The following is a 17,649-nucleotide window of genomic DNA, read 5'->3' as shown; positions in this document are numbered from 1 at the left end:
CAAAAGGCGGGAGAGAAACTGCCTCTGTTCTAGTTTTTAAGGTGGAGGTAGGGGAGGGCTAAGGGGCAGGATAAAGGACTGGGGAGGAGGGAACGGAGGAAGGAAAGGAAGAGAAACTGGAAAGAAAGAAGAGGGTGCCCCAGCCTCACCTGCATGGCTTAGATGGACCACTACTTAACCCTTGGGAGCCTGGGGGTGGGGAATGAGGCCTCCTCTCCACCTCCTTAGGGCCTCCTAGTACAGGGTCTCCCGGGTGGCGCTGGTGGAAAAGGCATGGTTGCTGGACATGCTGTTCGTCTTCCTGGAGAACGTTGGCCTCTTCTTTCGGCGGCGCCGCCACCCAGGACAGAGGCAGGTCAGTGTGGACAGGAAGACCTGGCGGAAGTTGGAGGAGACCAGGTTGTAGAGGATGGGATTGATGGCGGAGCTGACGTAGAAGAGAGCATTGGTCAGCATGTAGAAATAGTGGTAGAAATCGAAGAGGAACCTGTTGGGGGAAGGGAGAACATTTAGACTACAGTGGCCCTCACTAGGCATGCGCCAGGGCCAGACAAGCGCAGTGCGGCAGCTTGGGGGGGGGGGGGCGGGAGGCGTTGTCAAAGAATCCCTAACGCCTTTTTCCTAGGGAATCTGGAAAAAAGATGACCTGGCTTTGACCACAGCCCCACTTGGGCATTTCCTCCCTTCCCCCTCCCTCTCCCTTCCTCCCACCTTCCTTTCTCTCCCTTCCTTCCTTCCCCCCTCCCCCTCCCTCTCTCCCCTCTGTCTCTTTCTCTTCCTTCCTCTCTTTCCCCCCTCCCCTCCCCCTCTTTCCCTCCCTCCCTCTCTCCCCTCCCTCCCTTTCTTTCTCTCTCTTTCCTCCCCCCTCTTTCCCTCCCTCCCTCTCTCCCCTCCCTCCCTTTCTTTCTCTCTCTTTCCTCCCCTCCTCCCCCCTCTTTCTCTCCCTCCCTCTCTCCCCTCCCTCCCTTTCTTCCTTTCTTTCCTCCCCTCCCCTCCTCTTCTTTCCCTCCCCCTCCCCCTTTCAGCAGCCCATTTTGATTGTCTACATGGAGTCCTGTTCTCAGTGTCTAAGTCCCAAACCACACAAGGATGGGAAGCACTAAGGCTTCTGATGTCTGTGGATGTCATATCTATTCATGATGACCTTAACCCCCTGTCCCCAGGCATCCCTGGCCTTCCTAAGCCTTCACTTAGGGCTGTTCCTCTGATCTTGAAAGTTTCCCTGTGAGCAGCAGCTATGTCTCATCCGTTGGTGGCCATTAGCCTGAAGATGATGTTTCTCATATGCTGAGGAGTCCTGCTCTGCTACAGAAATGGCTCAAAGTAGGCTGGCTGGCTGGTCCTCAGGACTGCTGTCACCATCAGGTGACTCATTCATGCAAACAAGGTTCTCGCTGATCACCTACTTTCCGTTCGGGAGCCTGAGTCATGCTTAGCAGAAGGGGCTCTGTGATGGTTTCGTCATGAACCCGGACACCAAGTCTCCTATGATTTGCCCAGCTGACAACATTCCCTAGTGGCCCGCAGCTGGGGTTGAAGCTGTCTCCCTGTCTTTTCCCTTTGTGTGACAAGTCACACAGCTCCTCTGGTGACTCTGTTGAGCCCTCAAGTCCTGCCTGAAGTAGCTGTGGCCAATAGAACCTCCAGATCTGACACAGATGTCTCAGGCATGAGGGTCTGCTTCCTGCTCTCACCTCTTGGCTATAGTCATCCTCCTGGAGCCCCAGGCCCAGAGAGGCCTGCCCCTCATCCTAGACAGGCTGTGCATGGGGCTCGTGGTAGCCCCGCCCATCTGCTAGAGTTGAGTACTCACGTCGTCCACTGTTCATCCGAGACATAGCAGAACATCAGGCGCCGCACGTGGTAGGGCAGCCAGCAGACCACGAAGGCGATGACCACAGCACCTGCAAGACAGCCATTGCCCTCAGAAACATGGAGAGGGCAACAGGAGACAAAGGCATCCTGAGGTCATGGGCCCTTTTCTTTAGTAGTAAAATAAAACATGGTACAAACAAACCACCCGGTGAACAGCGTCGTGTGTGTGTGTGTGTGTGTGTGTGTGTGTGTGTGTGTGTGTGTGTAAGCCAGTGCGGGGAGGCTTGTGGATGCCTAGAGCTCACAGGCGAGCCATCACAGCCGATTCAGTCAGTTCCAGGTTCAGTGAGAGACACATCTCAAAAGAGAAAGTGGAAGAGGGACAGAGGAAGACACCCACTGTTGACCTCTGACCGCTACACACGTGCGCATATGCGTGTGGACACATAAAGCGAACACGCACAAAACAACCAAGCCACAAGTGTTATATGCTGTAGATGAACAGCAATTAAAAAGAAAGAAAGAAAGAAAGAAAAAGCACCACCCCCTTTCCTGGGAATCGACCTGGAAGAATTAAAAACAGGAATTGAAGGAAATGCGTGTGCTCCGTTTCACAGTGCTATCTTTCCTAGCCAATCACAGAAGTGAAGGAGACCCGGGAGCCTGTGGACAGACAGATGGATCTGCTGCCACACTGGTCTGTGGTCACATGATCCATGCACACAACAGGAACTTGGAACAGTGGGTGCTGTACAGTGGAGTATTGTTCGGCATTAAACGGGCAGGAGATTCTAGTACATGCCCCAACAGGGACAAGCTTGGAAGATCTTTTGTGTAATGGACACACTAGCCACCAAATCTTGTGTGATTTTGTTTATACAAAGAGTCAGACTCATATTTGGGCTAGGGGACAGGTAGAGAGCTGGCCCTATAGGGTAGGCCTGGGCCTGTGGCAGCATGAAATATGTAGTTGACAGGTGTCCTGATTCAGATAAGTGACAGTCTCAGACACAGCTCTGCTTGAAGTCTTGAGTGCTCCTCCCTACCTTCAGCCCCAGCCTCCTCCTGGGGACCAGGACTGGCCACACCTCTCTCTCTTCTACTCTGAGAAACACTAGGTTAGTGGGGACATGAGGTGGTTGCTCTGGGGTTCAGCAAAGTCCTGAGCCCTTATTACAGTCACTTCCTTTGGGTATAGATGAGGACATCTGTGAGGAAGGCCACCAAGACCCACTCATGTCTGGTGCCAGCCACTCTGGGCTCTAGGGGCTGCTCCGAGGGGCTTCTTGCTGTCACGTGTTTTGCCCTGAGCTGCAGGGAAGCAAGCTTGAAAGGAACAGGACCAGGAAGGAGCCACAGCCACAGGGAAAAAAAAGTAAGACACGAGTTTGGAGGACAAAAAGACTTCTGTCCTGGGTCTTTCCCATCCATCACCCCTGATGTTTTCCCAAGGTTGCATCAGCTACAGGGTTCAGGCCTATCTCTCTCCTCAGATTGATTGTTGCTGCATTGTTGCTGCAAACTGTCTAACCAACAGGCATCTGCTCTGCATGCCTTCTGCCTGCAGGTCTGTTCCCAGGACCTTCTATTCCCAGATAGCTAGATGTTGCCTCTGTGGAGGCTCCAGCTGCCAGGACTAGTCATGCGACTTTATTTATGAGTGTGCCTGGGGTACACTAGCTCCCTTGACAGAGCCTTGATTTACAGCAAGAAAGCTTACCCATGTTAGTAAGACACCCAGCCTCTGGTTGGTTTGGTGACAATATGAAGCTGTAACGAAGAGGACAGAGCACTGATGTTGAGCTTGGGCCCATGCCTTATCCCAGGTCTTTACACTTGGCTCTGGGCTGAGCCCCCACAGCATTGTCTGATCCCCACCCAGGGTCTGTGGTTACATACGTAAGACGAGGACTCCGTGGCGCAGGGCCTGGACTCGACCGGGCTCCATGGACATGTTGAATGTGCTGTGCTCTACACCGTTGTGTGTGCCCACGGTGCACATGCGGCCCTGCTCCGCGGCCTGGTGCACCATGACTGTCAGTTTGTTGGCGATCACAGTGTTTAGGATGGAGATGACCATCATGGGAAACAGGAAGGACATGAAGGTGTTAACCTGCAGAGAGCAAGAGGCAGCTGTGAGACCCAGGTGTTTACCCAGCAGACCTGGGACTTGCACTGTGTGTGCTCAAAGCTGGAGCTCAGAGCCTACCCACCAGACCGGACCCTCCCCTGGGTATGAGGGGAGCGGGGATCCAGGAGTTGGCTGGACTCCCCAAGAATCTTTTAGACTTAGCTGAAGCACCTGTGCCTCCCAGGTGTCCACAGACCACCCCTGGGAGGGCCTGGGAAAGAGACAGTCCAAGTCGCCATTTACACAAATCTCTGATCAACAGGCAAGGTACAAACTGCTCAAGAGAAGGTCGGCACCATCTCCCTCTTGGGTCTGTTATGCCCTCCCCAAGCTGCATCTCCTCTGACCTTGAGAATAGAGGGCCTGTTCCATCTCTTCCCAGGGGGTCAGCAGCCAGAGCTGTTCCTGCTGTGTGCTTAGCTCACTCCATTGGAAGCCCACGGAGGGCAAGCAAGAAGTCCTCTGTCTGCTGGGGGGGGAGGGGCAGCTGAGCTCCATCCCAGGAGATACACTAATTTGATTCCTGGTGAGTCACAGTGGAATTAAACACACTGGATGTATCCAACACAGATTTAAAATGTCAAAACATTTAAAATACCACACCTCAATGAACAAAGGCAGCAGACAGCTTCTTCCAGGACTGGCCAGAGCTGGAGCAAACCAGCAAGACTGAGGGGGCTGGTTCCAGGCAGGCCCTCAGTGGCCAGTAATGGCTCCTAAACCTGAAGTTCCCAGGCTTGCCCCTTTTCTGACCCTCATCAGGTGTGGCGATAGCTTTCCCGCCCAACGTGTAGGGCATGGCAGCCCTAGTCACACGGGATAGCCTGAGAAACATTTGTCACCTCTGTCAGCCTGAGGGTCATGCTGCGTTCACAGCAGGGTGCATGATTCGGTGATACCCCACCTTCCTGGAAGCATCCACAGCATCTTTTGATGTGCCCAACTAAACCATCCCCGGTGTCCAGGGGGACATGTAGGTGCTGACCCCAGGTCACCCTGATCTGTGACCCTGAGCCATGGGGAGGGAGGAATGGCTGAAAGCAGGAAAGCAAGGGTCAGAAGGCTGCTAATAACCAGTGGAGGGAAGGCGTGTCTCTGTGTGCCGGGGAGAGAAGCCAGACTTGGCATTGCTGGTCACAGGGAGGGGCAGCGCACACCACACAGTGTCTCCATTGTCCCCTCTGCCTCCTTTTCTGTGTGTCTGTCTCTCCTGGTATCTCTGTCTTTGTTTTTTCCCCACCTTCTGTTTTAGCCGTATGTACCAACTCCAACGGGTGACAGGACCTAAGACTAGTTAGGTGTTGGGCTACTCTGGGCCACTGGTTTTGGATCATGCTTCCAAAGCTGGATTGGGGTACTGGGGAGGAAGGTGGACCCCAAGAGCATGACAGCCAGCCTTTGGAGCTCTTGCCTTCTGTTCCACCCCGACTGCTGCTGCTCCTCTCAGTGCTGGACATTGCTGAGCACGAGGAAAGCTCTCCAGAAAGGGGGCTGGAGGTCGAGGTGCAGACTAGAACCTTAGACAGACAGCAGTCCTACATCCTCAGGTAGCTGTGACCTTAAGCAGGTCCCCGAGAGACTCCTCATCTCAACAAGAAACCTCAGAGCGACTGAAGGTGTCCCCACCATTGGGTGCCTTCAGTCGTACCCAGGATTACCATTGGGGTGGGCAAAAGGAGCAAGCTGAGGGTTCTTGTCAGGAAGCTGGGATGGCTTCCATGAGGAACAGGGCTAGTTCGGCCGCTGCCCTCCTTAACCCTGTGTTTTTATGGAGAAGAAGGAGGCTGAGAGAAGGGTTTGGTTAGATAAAGTCATCAGGGATGGTGGGCTCAAACTTTGACACGGATGGTGTGTGTGGAGATATGTAGTCTGTGTGTAAGGATACATGCACTGGTGGAGTGTATCCCTCTCCTCACTCAGGTCACCCAGAGGTGGCCTTGGCTCCAGATCCCTGAGCTGCAGCTCTGACTGTCATCTGCATTTCTCCTGCAGAACAATACTGGGGCCTCTCCTGGACCCTAGCTAAACCCATTGTGTTCGGATTAAAAGCTGAACTCACTTCAGCCAGAGGCCCACAGAGGATGGGAAGGAGCTGAAGAAAAACCCAGCAGGGTGAAGTATGAGAAGTCCCTGTGTGACCTTCTGGACCAGCCTGGGCTAGCCCAGCAGAGGGTTGTCTCCTGTAAGGGTGGCCAGAATAGGTTCAGCAATGGGCTAGCCTTGGACAGAGTGCAGATCGAAGGCCAGCACAAGCAGGCTCCTGTGTCCTCTCATTTTCTGGCTACCTTTCTCCACTTCTGCTGGACCAGGGATGTTAGCCAAATGCACGTCAGAAGTGTCTGATGTCAAGATTTCCGGCGCAGCCTTGTTTGAAATAACAACACCAGAAATACTCGAATGCTTACCACTGAAGCAGCTGGCCGGTCCCCACACACCCACACATCTGCTCCTCGGGGATCCCAGGTGCCCCAAGATAACAGTTTATGGAGAGAGTATCCAAGGGAATAAAGGGAGACGGGGTGTATGTGTGGCTCCCCAAGTTCCGCTAAGGCCCAGCTTGGCTCTGAAGAAGACCTGACCGGCCCGTACAGGGGCTGGCAGTGCTCCCTTCACGTGCTCCTCCTGAACCAAAATAACAGTCTCACCACACCAACTCCATGCCTAGAGCCCCCATGTCACACCAAAACCACCAGTTTTTCCCTGACGTGGAAAATGTTAGGGACAAAGAAGCCTGTATTTGGTGGGTCTGTTCTCATCTCACAGGTGGGCTGCTGGGGCCCAGAACACAAAGGGTGGGGGGTTTCTTAAAGTGACACAGCCCAGAATTTCACAGGAGACTGACTGCATTGCATTTATCCTCAGGACATCTGTCATCTCAAAGACTCCACAGGGTCTTGAGACCAGGGTTCTATTTAAGTGACTAAGGAGGAGGACAGAACCTAAGGTACATAAACAAAATTGTTGGAGCAACAACTTCTTCTGGAATGTCCCAAAGAGAGGAAAGAGAGGCAGGTGTAGGATGCCATGTTGTTCCTGTCTCCACTTGGATCCCTGTCATACTTGCCAGGTGTCTTAGAGTGGTGGCCAAGGTGGCTTTGGCCTGGACAAACTCTGGGCACCTCAGGACTGGAAACTTGAAGCTTCGGGATTCGCCGCTCAGAAGGGCTCTGAAGAAAACCTGACCCGTAGGAACAGGACTCTGGCCAGAAGAAGTACAGGCTCTTTGCTTTCAAGAGTGAGTGTAGGGGTCTGGAGAGATGGCTCAGTGGTTAAGAGCACAGACTGCTCTTCCAGAGGTCCTGAGTTCAATTCCCAGCAACCATACGGTGGCTCACAACCATCTGTAATGGGATCCGATGCCCTCTTCTGCTGTGTCTGGAGACAGCTACTCATATATAATAAATAAATAAATCTTAAAAAAAAAAAAAGAGTGAGCGTAGGAGCACGCACCTCAGCTTCCCAGGTGGCACCTCTTGGGGCAGCCTCTGTTCACTTCCTTACTGGGCCTCCTCTCCATCATGGGTCCCCGTTTTCTGGTTTGGGATTATTGGAAGAGGCTGGAACTCAGACAGAGTCCAAATGGCAGATTTACTGGGTGATTCTCAAGTCCCAGATGGAAAGACAGAACTGCATACCACAGACAGCTAACTACACCGAGAGGGCTGTGACCAGAGTGTAGGCAGGACCCCCACTCTCCTGCTTCCGGTAGATGCCACATCCGGCCCGCCCCCCACCTCTGTGTACTGTCCACCTTCCAGACTCCTCTCCGGCTGTCCAGAGGTGCAGAGGCTGCCGTCTGACTGAGGGATTGGCGACAGAAAACCTTGAACATCCACATCCTGCCAGTGCCTGGCTGGGCAGCAGGCCTGGCACCAGTTTGGTTGTCAGGAGACCACAGACTCAGCCCGGAGGCCTCAATCGGATTACTGAGATGGCCTTCTCAACAGCTCTGTCCTTCTCCACCTATGCCAGGCCCTAAGTGCCTGGGAGAAAGCTTAGCACAGTAGGGTGGGTGCAGGGCCTGGTTTTGGTCCAGAACCCTCAGCACAGCTGGTGGTGTGGCTTCTCTTACTGGTTGGGGGGCAGGAACAGGTGACAAAATGCTTCAACATTTCTAATTAGCCCCAAACCATCTGTGTAGGGGATTAAGTCTTCAGGGCAGGGAAGGGGCGGGGAGGACTGAAGTCTGTCTGCCGTGCCTTCAAATATATGTCAGCCAAAAAGCCTATTAGAATGTTCAGATCTGTGGGACATCTGCTGAGCAGCAGCAGCGAGTGACTTCAAAATCCCCAGCAAGTTCAGAGGTGGTGCAGAGGGGAGTGGGTGGGCTGGGTACTGCTGGGCCCACACCCCACCTCTGTACCCAACAGCGGTGGAGCAGGAAAGAGAGCCAGCTTGTGCCTAAGGCTCACTTTATACTGTAGTCAGCAAGGCTTGTCCACTGCGGGCTAGGACAGTAGCCCTTCCTCTCATGGGTAAGAGTTTCCTGAATGGCAGCTCCCACTTGATAAAAATGCATCTGCTGTGTCTCTACTTCAAAAACCCAAGCCAGTTCAATCAGGTTGACCAGTACGCCTTTTGTTTGCATTTTCCTAAAATGCAGGGCACTAATTTGACACGGATTAAACATCAGGCCAAGTGCTCAGCACAGTGAATTTGGAGCCTTTGACAGAGGTTGAGCTATCCAAGAAAGGTCTCTGTTCCATGCCAAGAAAGCCTGGCACTCATGGACACTAGCTTCCTATTTCCAGCGACCATGAAAACCCCTGAGCTGGGCTCGGGAGCAAGGTTGGCTGCTGGGGCTCAGCACTTTTAAGCAGGATGCACATGCATCCTAGAGCGCGAGTTGCAGCGGAATCAGCCCCACAATTTGCTGTGAGCTTTCTTGCCATGTAATTGTGTGGGCAGTGCATCGAATATCCTGCCTGTTCCTCCCAATTTGTAATTACCACCAACTGCCAAAGCTGGCCACTGCACTTCCCCGTGGACATCTGGCTCTTCAACATCAGAGTCTCAATGGGATTAGTGCTGTGTCCCTGCTCAATAAATCTGATTACAGTGAACACAGAAGGGTGTGTCCTCACCCACAGGAAGAGGACTTAGAGATGGCCAGTGTGAGGGAAAACGCTGGTAGAGGTCTTCCATGTCCTACCACAGAGCTTCAGGCACGACAGAGGGTTTATAACTTGTACAAAGCCAGGCTCTGGTCTCTTCCTGGGCGACCAGGCTCTGGGCCTCACCTCTGGCTGAGGACACTGCCTCAAGCCAGCTTTCTGCTGGGTGGGACTGTGGGACATCTGAGGGTGGGCAGAAGTAAAGGCCATGAAGTAGCAGCAGAGGGACAGAGGGACAGATTCACCAGCAGAGCACTTGCTCTCTAAACACCCATTTAAAAACTGCGGCATAGAGGCATAGCCCTGTAATCCCAGCTCTGGGGAGGCTGACGGACACTTGCTGGTCATCGTCTCTGACCAGTTGGTAAACTGTGGAGTCAGCAAGAGGCCATCTCAAAAAACAGTGAACAGCGATAAAGCCACCTGACATCAACCATTAACCTACACACACACACAGGCACACACACCATACATACACACAGACATACACACCACACAAACACACACACAAGCACATACACTACACACTACACATACATATACACACCACACACATACTCCACACCATACACACATACATACACACACAAATACACACACATCACACACAGACATACACCACATACAGACACATCATACACAGAGACACATACACCACATGCATACACACACACAGGCATACACATGCACATGTGTGTGAAGAACATTCACAAACACACACTAGTGTGCACTTATGCACACACACACCATACACACCACAAATGCACACAAATACCACACACAGACACCACACACAAACACATACACACATTCACACACTTATACACAGGCACACACATGCACATGTACATGAACATGCACACACACATACCATACACACATACACACCACAAATGCATACAAACACCACTTATATACACACACTACATATATATAAGCACATCACCTGTACATATTCACATACCACACACACCATACACACATATGCACACCATACCACAAATGCACACAGGCACACAGATGAACATGTACATGAATATTCACACACACACTAGCATGCACACATGCACATACACACACCATACACATACATACACACAAGTATCACACACACACACACACCTGTAAATTGTGGCCCAGATTCTACCCACTGGGGAGGAGGCTGGAGTGGGGGAGCAAAGCACCTCCCTGTCAGGCGCTCAGCTCCTCCCTCTCAGTCTGCAAACCCATTACCTCATTAGTCCTCCTCCGTTTGTTCTTTACACCCACGTGGAGCTTTTCTTTACCATAACAAAGAGGCTTTCTGGTTTTCTGAATGGTACAGCATTGCAAGATCACACTCTCCTGAGCGGGAATCTGAGAGCCCTAGGTATAAATAAGTTCTTGGATTTTCTCTCTAGATGGAGGGGGCAGGCAGAATCGATCTTATCCAGTGACCCTGAACTTCTTCCTGTGTCACTCTGGGGCTGCCATTCCCTAAACCCCCATGCAGGAGAGGGTGTCACGGATCTCCTTAAGCTGTCCTGCCCTGACCATTGCCCTCACGATCCCTAGATCCCTAGTGAGCTTTGAAGTCACAGACAGGCTGATCTACCCTCTGAGGACTGGGGGGAAGCTGACTCTAGCTTCTGTCATATCTGCTTCTAGGGCAGGGGGGAGAGCGATATAGCTTACCTACCCACTGCCAGCCATGAGTCAACCTTCTGGGTCTTGAGAGCCAGGGGCCTGAAGAGCCCCCCCCCCCAAGCCCACAGCTCTCCCACCGTCTCCCACATGCTCCCACTGACCCCAGCTGTCAGGCGGTTTCTAGCTACTTTTCCCAGGTGGGGGTAGTCTGTGTTGCAGGCTGCAGACCTGAGGTGGTACAACCTGGCTCTTTCTGGAAATTCCATAACTTATGTCTGTGCCTGTCCATCTCTCCTCTGGGGTTACTTACATATCCCTCCATCCAACATCCTCTGGCACTTATCAAATACCTGATGTTTACAAGGTGTTCTGCTTGCAGAAGTGGGAGGAGCCGGGCAGTGAGAGGGAGGGGGCCTTGGTGGGAGGCAGAGGTGAGTTCAAGATATTATGAAGGATGGGGAAGGATGAGCCTGTTTTCAGAGAGCTTGACGCTTGTCTATGGGCTGAGATCCTTTGGGCCAGGAGAGGTTGACAGGGGCAGGAACCATGGCCTGAGAAACAGGCACAGTTGTGTGCATATTAGGGGTTTTTTGGCCTACAAAATAGGCAGAACCTGGAGCCAGAGCCAAGGATGGTAACTCACATTAAGAACGGTTCTGGAGCGGGACTCCACAGATGTTTTCAGTAAAGGGTCACAGAGCCAGGGACTTTGCTTTGTGGGCCAGATGGTCTCTGTCACAACTGCTCAGCTTGGCCACCACAGCCCAAACTAGTCACAAACAACGTGCTAATAAGCAGGAGGCCGTGTCTACACTGCCCATGAGAGAGCATAGTCTGAGCTTGCTGACTCCTGCTTGGAAGACTCAGGCTTATGGTCATGGGACACACACTGGGTGTCGGTCACATCACAGTCAGGGACCAATGTAACCGTTGAGGCTGTGTTCCCACATCAGCGCCCAGCGTATAGAAGGAACATGAAGGAGCAAGAGGAGATCTCAGAACACGTGTTTGAGTGTGAGGAGCGAGATACCAAGGCAGCAGACTACCATCCACCAGTGTCTTCTGCCCTCCCCACCGTAAGCCTTTGTTCATCCAGTTCTAGGATGACCAATGGGCTGGCATGCATGGCTGAGGGCCTGCTCTATTCTTAGGGAATCTGACACAAAAAGCCATCTCTTAGGCTCTTTTACTTTACATTTAAAATGACCCCAAGGATGGGTTATACTTGGCAGAGGCAAGAAAGCTTTCATGGCTTAACCCAGCCTTCTGCCAAGCTGACCCTTGTCTGGTTCCACAGCCTCTGAAAGCAGCGCCCCAAAGCTGTGCACACGGTGTGAAGAGAGGTGAGCTTACTCTGGTTACACAAATCTCCCCAAACGTGTCTCCATTGACACCCACGTCCCAAGACAATTGAAGCTTTATCCCCTCAGAATTGTCCCTGCAGAAACCTGTTCCCGGGACAAGTGGCTCCTACGGGCACTTGGCATCCTGATCCACATTCTGCCGCATGCCTTGAGCTGTCAGTCACTCTCGCCAGTGCCTTGTCAGCAAGGTTCAAGGTGTAGGTGGAATGGGATTTGTTTCTATCCGGTCGGATTCAGAGTAAACCTTCTCCCCGCCTGTCTCAGACGAGAGATAGAGGAGGGAAAGGGAAGGGGGAGGAGAGGAAGAGAAGGGAGAAGGGAAGGAGGAGGGGGAAGGAGAAGAGGAGGGGAAGTGGGAAAAGGAGAGGTTCCTTGTCTCTGTTCGGTTGGAAGGTGGATGCTGCACCCACAGGGCAGGCTGAGCTGCTGAGCTACGGCCTCATCAGTCAGAGGTCTCTTCTCCATGCTACTGTTGCTAGGCTCTGTCGCCGGCCTGGACGCTAACTGCACCAGTAGGAAGCCTTGTTCCAGGCATTGGAATGCATGAGCCGCACCCGGGCCATCCAGCCAGGTTCCTGCAGGGAAGCCTTCTCGGCCCTGCCAATCTGTTCCTGTAGGCTAGATGAGTCTCCTTTGATGGCTCTGAAATGGCCACTTGAAGGCACTCAGGCCTTGGTCTGTAAATTCTCCTGGACCATAGTAGCCACAGGAGAAAATCCACCTCAAGGCTAGGCTTAGTGTTGACAGCAAAGTTCTCATGATTGAAATGGAATCAAGGTCAGCTGTGGGTGGGAGGGAGAGCAGCCATGCGGCCATTTCTCTGAGACTCAAGCGAGTCAGGTCCTTTTTGCAGCTCTGTTCCCATCTAGTGCCTTACACACCGGGTCATCAGTCACATCGGCACGACGATTTTGTGTCCGGGAAGCTGCACACATGCATAGGCTCTCAAGCACACATGGAAAGACTGTGGACGGAGACACAGACGCACATAGGCACACACACAGACATGCTGCAGACACCAGAGCCTCCTGGGTCCTGAGAGTCTCAGTTCTCAAGGGGATGACTAAACTGTGATCCTGGAGCCAGCATGGGAGAGAATGGTCCTGGCTTCTCATTCGTGCTGGTTGACCCTGCCAGTTTCTCCCTGTGCAAAAGCAAACGGACAAGCACACACAGTCCCTGGGTGTACAACCTGGGAGGGATGGCTCAGTGGTTAGGAGCACCGACTGCTCTTCCAGAGGTCCTATTTTTTAAAATTATTTATTTATTTACTTTATCTATGTGAGTACACCATAGCTGTCTTCAGACACACCACAGGAGGGCATCAGATCCCATTACAGACAGCTGTGAGCCACCATGTGGTTCCTGGGATTTGAACTCAAGACCTCTGGAAGAACCGTCAGTGCTCCTAACCACTGAGCCATCTCTCCAGCCTCCATGTCTCTTCTAATGGTCATTCCAGGGGGCAGGTAAACTACCTGGCTAAGGGAACACTCCTCTGGAAGGCAGACTCACCTGCGGCTATGCTGAAGAGATGGAAGGGAAAACCTACCCCTTTAATGAAATCATGTACTTTCCCAGAATTCCTGATATGAATGAATTGTCTGCAGAAACGACATTAGGGTCCGTCAGATCTGCCAGCCTGTGTCCCAAGCCAGAGAGGGTTAACTTCCCCTTCTTCTGTCTCGTTCCTTGGAAGGCTGGCCAGAGCCACCATATGCTTCCTTTGGCACTTTGGGCTTCCTCAACCCTTTCTCTAAAGCCACCCAACTTCTGGCCAATCGGTTTTCAGTCTGTCACAAGGCTACCTGCTTGGCAAACCTCCATGCCTAAGTTTTTTTTTTTTTTTTTTTTTTAAGTCATACTGTTCTCTCCTTCCTCTCCTTTGGGAAGTTGCCAAGATGGGACACTCGCTCCCTTCCCAGTAATATGGCAGCTCTAGCAGGCCTTTTTAACACTGCCAGTAATGAGGAAGAAAAAGGGGGGACACGGCAGGAAGGGAGGGCCCCCAATCATCAGCCCGAGGATTAAGGCTGGGTTTGGCCAAGTCAGTGTACTTCGCAGGTCAAACGGGGCTTCTACAGATCCTGCAGAACCAAGCATGTCTTCTTTCACACACATTTCCTGCAGAGAGGACTTTATCATTGGATCCAACCCTCAGGTTCCCCCAGAGACCTGGCAGCTTCTCTGTAAGCCCTGGTAGAGAAGAGCTTGGCTTTTCATACTTGGGTGGAATCAGGCAAAGTAATCCCATGGCACTGGGCCAAGGTAACACTGTGCTTCCTGCTCCCTGGAGGTCTAAGGGACAGCTGTGTCCATGAGACATTCCCAGAGCCAGTTCTGGCTCAGCTACATTGGTGTGAGCAAGCATTTGTGTATATACATCTGTATCTCTGTGTGTGAATGAGCACGTGTCTGTTTAAGATGAGCCTGCACCCATTTTGTGTCATGTCTGCTTATATACATGTGTCTCTGGACATACATGTATGTATGTGAAGCATGTCTCGCATGTGTGACTGAATGGCTTCTGCCTCTGCTCCTATTTTGCGTCTGGCCCATCCAGGATGCTGAAAGCACTTGAAGACACAGAGGGGCTGCTAGGTGGTGTAAGGTTTTAGGACCTAGAACTCCCACCTTGACCCTGGGAAGATGTGTGGTCAGTTCCTATCTAGTGTGGTCCTGGGTTCATGCCCCTTTGGTAGAGGTTTTAGATTGTTCCCTGGGAACTGTGTGGCATTGACCTATAACCAGATGCAGGGATTTTTCAGGGTGACTTTGAGTCTTTAGTGGATGGGCCTAATCTCTTTCCCACTGTTCTCCCAGCTCTTAGCCTTGGTTGGCCATTAGGAAAACTAGGTAGCAATGTAGGTTTCCTGTTGAGGCAGGAGAGGCAGTTTGCCTTTCCATTGTGTTCAAGAATCGAGAGCTGCCTTCCAGCTCAGAAGGCCTCCTTAATGGGCCCAGACAAGTACAGTTCCTGGCTTAGGTCTGGGTGACTATACTGCCGTACCTGTCGGGCTCCTCTTGGGCTGGGCACCTAAAGGCAACTCTCAGGGCTCTTTGCTTCAGTTGGTGCTCCAAGCCTTCACACAGGCTCCAGCACCTATCTCTGGCCAGTTTTTCCAGGGATGAGCTACAGAGAAAACTTCCCACGAAGGAACGGCAGTTTCCAAGGACAAAGATCAGGACAGAATCCAGACCAAACCCCTTGGGAGAAAACCTCAGTTGGTGATGATTGTATGCTCATGGGACTTTGGGTAAGATGTGAGGACTGCTCTCCAGCCCTGAGCCAACATCCGTTCTGATAAAGGATGCCTTGATCACTGTCAATGTCAATCAAGAACCATAACCCTACATTATCTATAAGAAGCAGGGAACCGGCAGGGCGGAGGCTGTACCTCATTGTCTCTCAGGATGGCATAGAGGAGGGACCCTGGAAGGAGGGCTGAGGAAGGTCCCTGGGCTCAGACTGTCCCTCTCTGAATCCTCTGTCACATCTCAGAAGAAACCTCATCTTCCTTCCAATAGCGACTTTGTCACAATGACATAATTGGTTCATTTGTTAGACTGATTGTTTCCAGGCTGAACGCGGAGGATTCTTGTTGTTGTTGCTGCACAGGAACAGTCCCACTCAAATGCCACCGGGCTTTGAGGCGAATAAGGCGTTCATCCTCCCCTGCTGGGGGTTCATCTTGGTTCCTCCTCTGCCATGCTGGAGTTTGGGGACTTGTGTAGTTGTGAATTGGGCTGCCCAGGGTGCCAGGTCTGTTTGGCAGTTCCCGTGGGGACAGGCTGAGCATCCAATGCAGCTCCCTCTGTATATCTGATGCTGCTGGGTCTTCAGGACCCAAGTAGGCATGGAACCCCTGGTACCCTGTCAGGGTTGGCACTGAGCAGCAAGGGTTGGAGCTGGTCTTGGTCTTCTGGCTTCTCTCCACACTGTCCTTCCCCAGGACTGCCTGCCTGCCAGTTTTACTCAACACTGGATTCCCCAGAGCTGCTAAGGAGTCCTCAGAAGAAGACATCCTCCCCTGAATGGGTGGGACAGGATCTGGACCTCCCCAGGTATGCAGGAGCAGGGAGAAACAGAAAGCAGGTGGTAAGGAATGCTCAGCCATTTTAAAGGTAGAACCACCCTAGGGAGAGGGCGCAGCTGTAAAACGCTTTGCAAGCAGGAGGATTTGAGTTTGAGGCTGAGAACCCTGTTTAAACAAAAAACATTTGGTATGAAGCAATACAAGCAATTCCAGCACTGGGGAGGTAGAGGCAGGAGGATTCCTGAGACTCACTGGCCAGTCACCTTGCCAACGGGTGAGTTTTAGATCAACAAGAGACCACGCAACAGAACGATGTGGATAGTACCTGAGGAATGACACCAGAGGCTGTACACACAAATGGGCACACACACACTGAGACAGACCCACACATGCAGGGACACATACAGATGCACAGACACACGCACAGATCCACACACACAGGCACACACACACAGACACACATACAGACACATAGACACATAGACATACACACAGACACACATACACAGACACACATACAGACACATAGACACACACACAGACACACATACACAGACACACACATGTAGGCACAAAATACAGACACATACACATGGACACACACAAAGACACCCACATGCAGACACACACACACACAGACACACACATGTACACATGCAAGCACACACAGACACACTCACACAGACACACATACAGACACACGCACAGATCCACACACACAGGCACACACACACAGACACACATACAGACACACGCACAGATCCACACACACAGGCACATACACACAGACACACATACAGACACATAGACACATAGACATACACACAGACACACATACACAGACACACACATGTAGGCACAAAATACAGACACATACACATGGACACACACACAGACACCCACATGCAGACACACACACACACACACACATGTACACATGCAAGCACACACAGACACACTCACACACACAGACACACACATATGCAAGCACATACATATTGACACATACACTTGGGCACTCAGAACCACATACTTACACACAGACACACACATGCACACATGCAAGCACAGACACAGACACACACATAGACACACACATGCAAGCACACACATACATACACGTGGGCACACACACAGAAACATACACTCACGCAGACACATGTAAGGCCAAGAATGGGACATTCATCTTAAGCCAGTTATAAAACACATGCACTAGGTAAGGAGTGGGTGCTACACCTTCCAGAAACTGGCTCCACCTCCCTTCTGTCTCTGCAAAGCCCCTCAGAGCTTGGGCAAACCTATCGAGCTGCAGCAAATTTCCATTGGGTATGAATAGGACACAGCCTCCAGAAAGGCACCACAAAGTCTTAGTGGAGATTTTTCTTGCTACCTCTTGAGTTCTTCCTGGTCAAACCTCAAAAATGGTGTGTAGTAAGGCCAGGACAAGCCTCAGGGCTGGATGGGAGAGCCCGGATATTAGCCTCACAGGCTGGTTAGGGGACCGGTCCCAGCTCCTACAGATGTGTTCATCTTCCCTACTTAGCTCGACTCTTCCTCACCTG

At 51.9% G+C, this 17,649-nt stretch overlaps 1 protein-coding gene across 1 annotated transcript in view; it reads right to left on the bottom strand.

The window, feature by feature from the left end:
• Nucleotides 1–234: 234 nt before the first annotated feature.
• NTSR1 (neurotensin receptor 1) overlaps nucleotides 235–17,649 on the bottom strand; it is a gene marked incomplete at both ends in the record, with an annotated part of 37,243 nt that continues 19,828 nt past the window's right edge. Inside the window, 3 exons of the mRNA XM_080925203.1 lie at nucleotides 235–487; nucleotides 1,814–1,904; nucleotides 3,715–3,928. Of these exons, the coding sequence (XP_080781329.1) occupies nucleotides 235–487; nucleotides 1,814–1,904; nucleotides 3,715–3,928 (558 nt within the window). The remainder of the gene's footprint in view (nucleotides 488–1,813; nucleotides 1,905–3,714; nucleotides 3,929–17,649) is intronic.

Source organism: Micromys minutus (genome assembly GCF_963924665.1).
Source record: "Micromys minutus genome assembly, chromosome: 11".
Classification (NCBI taxonomy): domain Eukaryota; kingdom Metazoa; phylum Chordata; class Mammalia; order Rodentia; family Muridae; genus Micromys; species Micromys minutus.
The sequence above is the reverse complement of the archived record's forward strand: the minus strand, read 5'-3'. Positions and strand labels throughout refer to the sequence as shown.